The 10,269-nt window shown below is 40.2% G+C and overlaps 1 protein-coding gene across 3 annotated transcripts in view; it reads left to right on the forward strand.

The window, feature by feature from the left end:
* The window catches only part of MAPK14 (mitogen-activated protein kinase 14), a 75,934-nt gene that overhangs the window by 54,254 nt on the left and 11,411 nt on the right, over nt 1–10,269 (forward strand). For 2 of the 3 annotated variants that reach the window (XM_010848653.1, XM_010848655.1), the window contains exon 9: nt 6,649–6,728. The exons of the other annotated variant lie outside the window; for it this stretch is intronic. In XM_010848653.1, the coding sequence (XP_010846955.1) occupies nt 6,649–6,728 (80 nt within the window). The remainder of the gene's footprint in view (nt 1–6,648; nt 6,729–10,269) is intronic. 3 annotated transcript variants of the gene reach the window in all.

Consider the following 10,269-nt stretch of genomic DNA (forward strand, 5'->3'; position numbering starts at 1 on the left):
CTCCCTCCCTTCCATCCTGCTTTTTAAAATTATAGCCATCCTAGAGATACCAGGTGGAATCTCTTTGTGGTTTTAATTTGCATTTCCTTAATGACTAATGATGTTGAGTATCTTTTCCTATGTTTACTGTTGGTATGTCTTCTTTGGAAAAATACTTGTTTGAGACCTTTACCCACCTTTTACTTGGTTTGTCTTTTTGTTGTTGAGTTTTAGGAGTTCTTTATATATTCTGTAAATTAAGCCTTCTTCACCAGATATGCGATATGCAAATATTTTCTCCCATTTTGTGGGCTGTCTATTCATTTTTTTAATAATGTCGTTTGATGTACAAAGGTTTTTTTTTAATGAAGTTCCAATATATTTTTTCTTTTGTGTTCATGTTTTTGGTGTCATTTCTAAGAGTGTATTACCAAATTCAAGGTTGTGAAGATTTACTGCATTTTCTACTAAGAATTTTTTGTGTGTATCTCCTATATTTAGGTTTCTAGTTCATTCTGAGTTAATTTTTGTATGTGATGTGAGGTTGGGGTCCAGCTTTATACTTTTGCATATGGACATTCAGTTGTCCCAGGACCATTTTTTGAAGATTATTTTTTTTTCCATTGAATAGGTTAGGCACTCTTGTCAAAGATCAGTTCTATTCCATTGGTCCGAATATCTACCCTTATAGCAGTACCACACTGCTTTGATTATGGTAGCTTTATAGTAAGTAAGTAAGTCCTTCAACTTTGTTCCCGTTTTCAAGATTTTTTTTTTTTTTTTTTGGCACTTTGGGCTCCCTTATAATTTTATATGAATTTGAGGATAGGCTTTAAACATGTCTACCAAGAAGGCTGAATTTTATTTATTTACCATTTTTGACTGTGCTGGGTCTTTGTTGCTGCACTGGCTTTTCTCTAGTTGCTGAAAGTGGGGCTACTCTTCGTGTTTGGGGGGGCTTCCCATTGTGGTGGCTTCTCATTGCAGAGCATGGGCTCTGGGGCATACAGGCTTCAGAAGTTACTGCCCATGGGCTTAGCAGTTGTGGCTCCCAGGCAGTAGAGCACAGGCTTAATAGTGATGACACATGGACTTAGTTGCTCTCTGGTGTATTTCTTTCAGTGATGTTTTATAATTTTCAGTGGACAAGTTTTTTACCTCTTTAGTTAAATTTATTTTTAGGTATTTTCCTAATGTCTGTAAGATGCTATTTTAAATGGAATTGCTTTCTTAATTTTCTTTTTGATTTGTTCAGTGTTGGTGTATAAAAAACACAACTGATTTTTATTTGTTGATCATGTACCCTGCAACTTTCCATAGTTGAAAGCTGAGAACTCTGGTAGCTTTCTTGTGGATTCTTTGGTTTTTCTACATGTAAGATCATGTCATCTGCAAATAGAGAGTTTTACTTCTTCTTTTCCAATTTAGATGCTTTTATTTTTTTCCTCTTATATAGTTTCTCTAGTGAGAACTTCCAGTACAGGGTTGAATAGCAGTACTGAAAGTGGGCAGCTTTGTCTTGTTCTTATCTTTCAGTCTTTCACCACTGAGTATAATTTAGCTCTGCATTTTTCATAAATACTCTTTATCATGGCAAGGAGTTCTATTCATAGTTTTATGAGTGTTGATCTGAATTTTAAATTTTATTAGATTTCATTTAGATTACATTAAAATTTAATCACGTGACTCTTGATATTTTATGCAGTTTTAGATCTCTGCAAGTCATCTTCCCATTTTACTTTTTTTCTCTCTTTTTTTTCCCCTCTGTGATTAGTCTTCTTGATAGAATCTTCTTTTGGGGTTACATGGCTTGCAGGATCTTAGTTCCCCAACTAGGGGATCAAACCCAGGCCCCAGCAGTGAAAGTACAAGTCCTAACCACTGGAGTCTAGGGAATTCCCAAGATTCCTTTGTTACTAGTTGTTAATAATCCTTAGCATTTCCCTAAAGAGATAAGATACACTAATTTTTGTCTTAAAGCTAATTATATTTAAGAGTGGAGCCCTTCCTCATTGGTCTAGTTGACTATATATCTCGAGTGGACACACCCGAGAGAACTTTATATTAGAAGAGAGTGAGGACCCAGAATGTGTTCTTCAGGTATAGTGCTAACTTATTTCGAAAGCCACTGGTTCTGAAGAGTAAGCCAGTTAGGAAATGTTATTACTCACGCTTAACAGTCTGCAGCCTACGGAAGAGAGAGAGTTTCATGACCCTATGACCTGTCAAATACTGTTTTCCCTTCCAGAGATCTCAGCCTTGGCTTACTATTGTTTTCCTTTTCTAGGTAATCAAATGAATTTCCTTCATGTGTAAAACTTTTCTTTGCTTCTTTCATTTTTATAGAAATGGCACTCTTAATACATTAACTAAGATAATGGGGTTCTTGCCATCAGCTTGCTGCTGTACTCCATAATGAATTTTCTGTGTATCTGTTCCTTAATTCTAGTTCATTTATTTCTTCTTTTGATTTTTTTCAAACATTTTATGAACTACTTCAGACACACAAAAAGATAAGAAATAATAAATGAACACCTGTGTTTATGTAGCCCAGATTACAAGATAAAATATTGCCAGTAGAGCCAAAACTTTTGTATATCCCCCTTCCTGTCACAACTACCCCTCTCTTTCAGACGCTGGTTTCAAATAGTCTCTCATTAAAAAAAACAACAACACAGTTTTCCTTCAGACACCAAAAGCAAGTGTCCTAATGTTTAAGAAGAAAAATACTAGGTTACTTCTTGCCTTTTCTTTTCTAACTTGAGATTGTATTCCCCCATTTGAAAAGGCTGGAATTCTCAGGTTTCTCCACAAACCTAAAGCACCTTAAGAAATCTTCCATGTATGACAGTGAAAATGACTATTTGATGACTGAGAAGAGAAGGAAATAGGCTAAGTCCCATTCTGGTCCATCCTGTCTGTCACCAGGAGAATTTCCACAGGTCAGTGTTCCACCTTTGCCGCGTGGATTTTTTTTAAAACTGCTGCTCTTAAGCAGCCATAGTCTCAGGTTCTGCAAATGGTCCTTTTATTTATCTATTTTGATACCGCTTATGAGCAGCACTTTTTAAAAAATCCACGAGGCAAAGGTGGAACACTGACCTGTGAAAATTCTTCTGGTAACAGACAGGATGGACTAGAATGGGGCTTAGCTTACTTCTTAGTATCTTCAACTCTCTGGTTTACAGAAATCTCCTGGGAGTTGCCTAGACCATTTAGAAGTGAATAGACTATCTATCCCTCTTTTACTTTCCTTCCAAATAACCCATTACCCTTAGGTTTTTTCCCTCACCTACTCATTCTGACTACCTCTTACTTTTGTTACAGAGGACCTAAAGAGTAACCTTAGGCCTAAGTTGTTTAAGGAAGAATCAGGAGATTTATAATTAAAATTTTGACATTGTGATTATTACAATTAAAACACATTTTTAACTACCAGTAAAAAATATCTGCTATCTAGGGAAAAACGGGGTTAAACCTGGTAAGAAGGATGGCTTGCTGTGGAAATAACTAATTGTCATAATGTGGTAAGTTCTGCTTTGCTCTGCTTATATAGTTACCTGAAGTTCCTTCTGGCCTTAACTGCCTGGACAAATTGTAGTGGCCTTACTGTAGCTGGTATTATTGGAAGACTGACCTGTATTTCAGTGGATTTGCCAGCTCTTGGAGAACCAATGGTGATTTCTTCTGAAGTTTGCAGCTTTGACTTTCTTGATGCGCGTGCTTTTAGCTACTAAGTAGGCTTTTATTTCGCACTGTGTGTTTGCTAATCTCCTAAGTACCAACTGTCATGCTGTACCAGCGCTCTTTATCTGTAGCCCTTATGCTCTCATCGCGCTGTATTTGTATACTCTTTAGAGTGTAAACATTTCAGATGAGCATTTGCATATGAAATGAAGCAACTTTTCTTGACTGTTTTGTATATAGACTTCCCAGTAGAGTACAGTCATTCTAGATTTTTGAGGGCAAGACAGAGGGGTGGAGCTGCTTTGAAAAGTCTATTACAGGAAGACCTTTCCAGTTAATATTTATTGAGCTATTCAGTGGAAGGTGCTAAAGATAAGATGGTACCTGTCCTCCAAACCAGAATGATCATACTTAGCAGAACGTGAGTTACAGAAGTCGTTTGAATGAATGTCTGTTCTCTGCTTATAAAACAAGACAGAGTGAACAGATACTGTAATAGAGTATAAATAAGTTATGGAGAAGCAGCAGAGATTAATTCAAGCTCAAGATATGCAGAAGACTTCATGGCAGGCAGAGTTCTTGTTTGAGCAGGACTTTGAAAAGTAAATAAGAGAAAAGGTTTGCTAGGAGGGGAGAATGGAGGGTATTGCTGTTTATGACTTGGATAAATAAGGAGTTGGAAGCTTAAAAGTGCCTGGAATATTTGGTGTGAGTTGAAACATTGAGTGCATGAAGGAATAATAGTTTGAGGGGAGAGGCAGGAAAAACTCTTGATGCCAAATCAGCAAAGGCTGTGAACTTGAAGTTGAGGATTCAGGGCTTTATTCTTCAGCCCTGAGATTGTTTCTTACTGGCTGAGGTAGAAAAGGACATGGGGTCCCCCAAATCATTGCTCTCAAGACCACTGTGACCAGTAGGAGTAGCTTACTTTTCAGGTATATTGGGGTGAAGGTAAGACTCTTAAGAAACCCACAGCCCAGAGTCTTCCTCAGAGGGAGCATAAAACTTGAGACTCTAAAGTAGTTCAATTTCTTTCCTCAGTATTGAAATTTTAGCCTCCAGAACACATTGATTTTTGCCCTCTGCAAAGAAAAAACTTATCTCCTTTTTTTCTAATTCAGTTTTTATTTTATATTGGAGTATAGTTGATATATAATGCTATTCTCTACTGTTCTTAATTCAGAAATAACTTCTGTGAGTGGGCTCCCCTGTCCGTGTAATTCTCCAGGCAAGAATACTGGAGTGGGTAGCAATTCACTACCTCCTCCAGGGGATCTTCCCAACCCAGGGATCAAACCTGTGTCTCCTGCATTGCAGGCAGATTCTTTATCATCTGAGCCACCACAGAAGCCCTTCTGTTACAACAGAACCATACAGTTTCTGTTGTAACCACCCAGTTTTGCCACATAAGCTGAAAGCAGCCATAGACAGTCCATAAACGAATGGGCATGGTTGTGTTCCAGTACAGCTTGAGTTGCTGACTCTTGTCTAGAATTTTCTTGCATTTAAGCCAGTTTCATATCTGGAGGGGAAGAAAGAATAGGGCAAGTTATTATTGCGTAACCAATTCCTGTAACTCCGGCAGCTATGGCTCACAGTGGCCATTATCTTCTGCACTGTACTGCCTTCATATGTGTAATCGTAAACAGAAGTCTTTTCTTCCATTCTCCCTCCTCTCCATCCTGCTGTACCTTCTCAAATATTTTGAGTGCTCAGCATGTAGCAGATGGTAGTCTGAGCGCTGGGGACAAGTGGTGAGCAGGCAGAGTCCCTCTCTCAGATCAGTGGAGGTGACAGTCAATAGCAAACAAAGCAGTTACAGATCGTAAGGAGCCCAAGCATTGTGCTGAGATGGAGGGTGACCAGGTAGGCAGTGCCTCTTGTGTGGCATAGGGGAAGCTTCTCTGAGGAAGTGAAGGTTAAGCTGAGGCCTGAAGTTGAGAACGAGTTAATCCTGCAAAACCTGACAGGTTTTCTTTATGACAAGAGTCAGGAGATAGTCATCCTCTCTTCCTTTTCCCTCTGAATGTCAGTATAGACATGCATGGATAACATTTAAATTGTCATTAAAAAAAATACTGAGTTATTTTGTAAGATTTTTTCCCCTCCTTTTAGCTTTATAGGCAAGGCTAAAAGCAGTCAGAATAGGTGGAAAGTTCCCGACTTCTGGTCAGTTACGCACGTACATAGTGAGTGTGCGTGGAAGAGTTGGCTGCACAGTAAAGGTTTGGGTGTTGCGGCCTGTTGTGTAGAGCTCTGGGGGTGTGAGGTTTGTCAGTACATTTCTGTAAGGTCGAAGCCTCATGTGTGCCGTGTTGCTACCACACTCCCGAAGGACGTGTGCTGTGGTGGGCTGGTGGGGCCCTCTGCTGGCCACTGTCGCTCACAGTCCTCTGCATGCCGCAGCCAGGAGAGGCTCTCAGGAGGACATCTCAACTGGTTAGGCTCTGGGATCTTTGCAGGTCCCTGTCATATTACAGGCTCCTTAGGTCAAGCCTTAGAGGAATATTCACAGGTAGGCTTGTGTATTTCCCTAACTCCTGTGCTCTCTGCTTCTTCCTTCTCTGTGGCCCTCTGCTGACTGGTGTTCTTTGCTTGACTGGCTCCTGGTGCTTTGGTGGAAGGGAAGGAGGTAGGTGTGGGCTGAGCGTATGGACTGAGTGCTGCTTTTATGTTTTCACCTGCTGTCTTTGGCAGCTAAGTACCCAGCTACAGCTGCTTAACTCTACTGACGGGATGTTGACAGATGCACAAAATAAATATAAGTCGGGTATGTGTGTGTGGTAGCTTTTGAAAATTTGTACAGGAGGAGCATGTTCTACTTGAAGTGACCATCCTGCAGAAACCTTGACCTAGATAAATTCACCTTTTTGGCTTGGTTTGGGGTTTTAAGTTTTTGTTATTGGGGTATTTTGTTTGTTTGTTTTGTTTGTTTTTCATTTTTATTTTGTCCCAACATTTTCCTTTATAGTCCACCATTAGATATTGATCAGTTGAAGCTCATTTTAAGACTCGTTGGAACCCCAGGGGCTGAGCTTTTGAAGAAAATCTCCTCAGAGTCTGTGAGTTGATGCCTTGATTGTAATTATCTGCCCTGTTGGGAGCCTCTGCCACTTCCCTTCTGTCAATCTGTACTTTGACCTGGGTATGTTTGTAAGCACATGTGCCCTCTGTGTGCTGACTCCAGGATGAGGTGTGTGTGTACATGTACCTGCCTGCTCACATGCATGAGTGTGTTTTGTTTTCTCTCTATCTGGGTACAATACTGGAGCATGGGAGCTTGTGTTGGGCAGTCGTATCACAGTAAGTGAGATTTGAGATTCTCATTCATTCCAGGAGATGGAAAATTTGTTGTCTCCATTCTCCAACCCTGACATCATCTTTCTCAGAGTTTCACTCAAGGGCTCCTTTCACTTTTTTGGTTAGTATTTATCCTCAAAGCATGAGCTTTACCCTCTGTCAGTCTAGCTTTCTCACTAAAAGAATGGAAAGTGCATTGCCTGCACTCCCTTGCCCTTTCCCAGGAGTTACTTGCTTTTTATTGCTTTGGAATAGACAACTTGCACATCCTGGGTAAGGTATGTGTTCTCCACAGGGGTCTGTATCTACCCTGTCTCCAGACCGTCAGAGGTAACATCCCCACTCCTAACACCTCGGATCCACAGGATGAGGGTTGTAAATCCTTCTCCCACAGCCTGCCTGTGTAATTACAAGTTTGAGTACCCTGAGAAAAAGCTTTGGAGCTAATGCCTTCCTGCTTCTAAGCAGGCATTTAGAGAGAAGCCATGGGAATGTGACTCTGGCTTACTTGGGCTTGCTTGGTCATTTTCTTGGGCCACAGGCGTGAGAGAAATTAGGAAAGCCCAGTCTTTCTCCCTTTTCCCATATGTCTGCTGCCAGGCAGTTGGAGAAAAGGGGAAAAGAGCTGTGAAGCCAAGTTCCAGCTGTGCCTTCTGGATTCTCCTCCCAGTGTTTCTGACTGAAGGATTCCTTTGCCCTGTTGGAAAGACTGCTGGGTAGCCAGAGGCAGGCTTTTCATTTGTTTCATGTACTTATTTAAGATGAGGAAGCAAAAGCACAGGAAGACTGGGACTTGCCCGAGTCATGCACTGAGTCACTTGACAGAGCTGAGTTTACATCCCAGATGTTCTGATAACATGTTCTAAACTTTAATCTCATGCGATTGCACACTGTTTTGAAAGTCATTGTCAGAGTTATCGACCAGAGCGTCAGCCAGGAGTATTTTCTTTTTGCTTTTTGAAACGCAGGAGCTGGATTGGAGTGAATCAAAGAAGAGATGAGACAATGCTTAGAGAGGACGGTGCCTTTTTGTTTTAAATGCTTTGCTTAGAAAGATTGTCTAATAGAGAGGACATGGGGGCAAGAGAGAGTGGGGTTGGGGGGGAGCTCAGTTTATTACTCAATAGTGCTCATGAGACTGAGATAGCAAGTGCATCCTCTGTCTGGAGATGGCCACTAGCAGCTCTTTCTCAGTCTTCTCACCCGCCCTTAGCCATCTGCCCTAGAGATATGTGCTGTTGGAAGAAAAAGGGTGGGTATAAAATGATAGTATTTACCTGTTGTAATCCTTTTTTTTTTTTAAAGTGCCTGCCCTATTAATGAAATGTCTGTATGTGAAATAGGGCACATCATACATTTCAACATCTCTCGCATAGAGTTGAGCATAATAAATTGAGTATCAGAACACAGAAGTTAAATAACATTGCATTGAGTATAGGAATAAGAATATTCCTCCTACGTCGTTACAGTGAGTGCATAAAAAGTAATTTAAACATTGAGAAGAGTAGACAAGATTAATTTTATGTTAGTAATACTGCTCAAGTACCAGTTTATCGTAGAAGCACATGATGTGTGAAACATGATGTCTAAATAGCAAAGCCAAGTGAGTAAAATTGTTTAAAGCTTTTCAACGTGAAAAACATATTAGTGAAGGAATGTAGTAAACAGAGAAAGCCAATAGGTATTTTCCTTACTCCTGAAAAGTAGTGAAGTGATGTCATTATTATTGATTGATGGAATTCAGTCAGTAAATACTAGGACATTCTGAGTAAGAGTACAGTAATAGTTGGACTGACGGAGAACAAGTTAGCATGTGCCGTGAGAAGGGGGGTAAATGAGTCATGATGGATGTCCAGAGAATATTTTTTGGTGGTGACCCAATACCTAAAGTAATCAGTGAAAGGACAAAAATAAAAAATAAATCATATGAAGAAGACAAAAGCCCTTTCACTGACTCACTCTCAAAATTTTTGCTGAAAATATTTTATTCCTGAACTCCTGACAAAAATGGGATATAATAACCTATTTGACTAAAGGAGACCAAAAAAAAAAAAAAACCAGGGAAATGTACAGACCAAGTTATTGTTCATAGAAAAGAGAAAGGTGGCAGGATTTTAACATTTTAAAACCCAGCTGATACTACTGTTGCTGGTTTAGTTAGTGAGCCCCTTTTGTTTCTTTCTCTTAGCACGCAGAGTACTGTTTGTTATGTAATTTGTTTAGAGGTAAACCTGAATTTATTGAGAATGTTAGAAGAACTTCACACCATCTTTTGGATTTGCTGGCCTGTCTTTGGGCCAGGGAGCGTGAGAGGCAGGGTGGAGCCGTGGCTCCAGCTCTTTCCTAACAGCCAGCCTTAAACATGTGTTTGTAGTAATCTGACCACTAAGGAATTTAAGTTCTGAGGATGAGCTCAACTGGAAAGATCATTGAGAGAAGCCACAAAGAAGTGCAATTATTTGATTACAGTACTTACTGGAAATGGTGCTACAAGAGAAGGAGGGAATTAATAAATACCAAGAAAGGGAATATGAAAAGGTTTTTACTGTGCTGAGGATTTTAAAAATCCCACCACTCTGCTTTAACAGCAACACATGATAAACAGTTCTTGTGGTTGTGTTAAAATTGATGGGCCAGCTAAAAGAGAGAAGGTTAGAGTGCAGTGTACCTACATCTGCATACATTTGGAAAACCTCAGAGTTCTGCCTTTGTCAGATCAGATACTCAGTGTTTTGCCAGCTTCCTCCCGGATGTTTTTTAAGCGAAGTCAGTCTGTTCACCTGTTAAAGGGACTTGTGGGAGAAATCACTGTGGCATGCTGTAACACCGGCAGCAGCTGCGGCTTCTGTTTTGTCTCTGCTGTTAGCTTCTCATCCCCCCCACTTCCCCTTCACTTATCACTGTGTGTTTGTGGCACGTATTTTAAATGTGTCACTAACTGCTGTCCTTGAAGCTTGGCCTTGCGTGTCAACATGCATACCACCTTGGTCTTACATTAGGAGGGGTGGTATTTTAGAGAATCACCAGAACCTGTGCCACAGAAATTTAACCTGTACCTGAAATGGTTACATTGGACATTTTATTTTGTCTGAAGTTGAATCAAAATGTTCTGAATCCTCTTCATTTATCCCGCAAGCAAACAGGTTGTGGCCATCAGTACTCGGAAACAGTTCTCTGGCTGGCATCCCGGATCAAGGGGCAGTCTCTTTCCAGGGAGCGTAAATATTTAATGTTAAAGATCATGCTAAAACCAAAAAAAAGTTTTTCTTCTCCACTTGGCCCATCACTGGCTCCATGGCTACT

Source organism: Bison bison, unplaced genomic scaffold (genome assembly GCF_000754665.1).
Source record: "Bison bison bison isolate TAMUID 2011002044 unplaced genomic scaffold, Bison_UMD1.0 scf7180017864270, whole genome shotgun sequence".
Taxonomy (NCBI): Eukaryota; Metazoa; Chordata; class Mammalia; order Artiodactyla; family Bovidae; genus Bison; species Bison bison.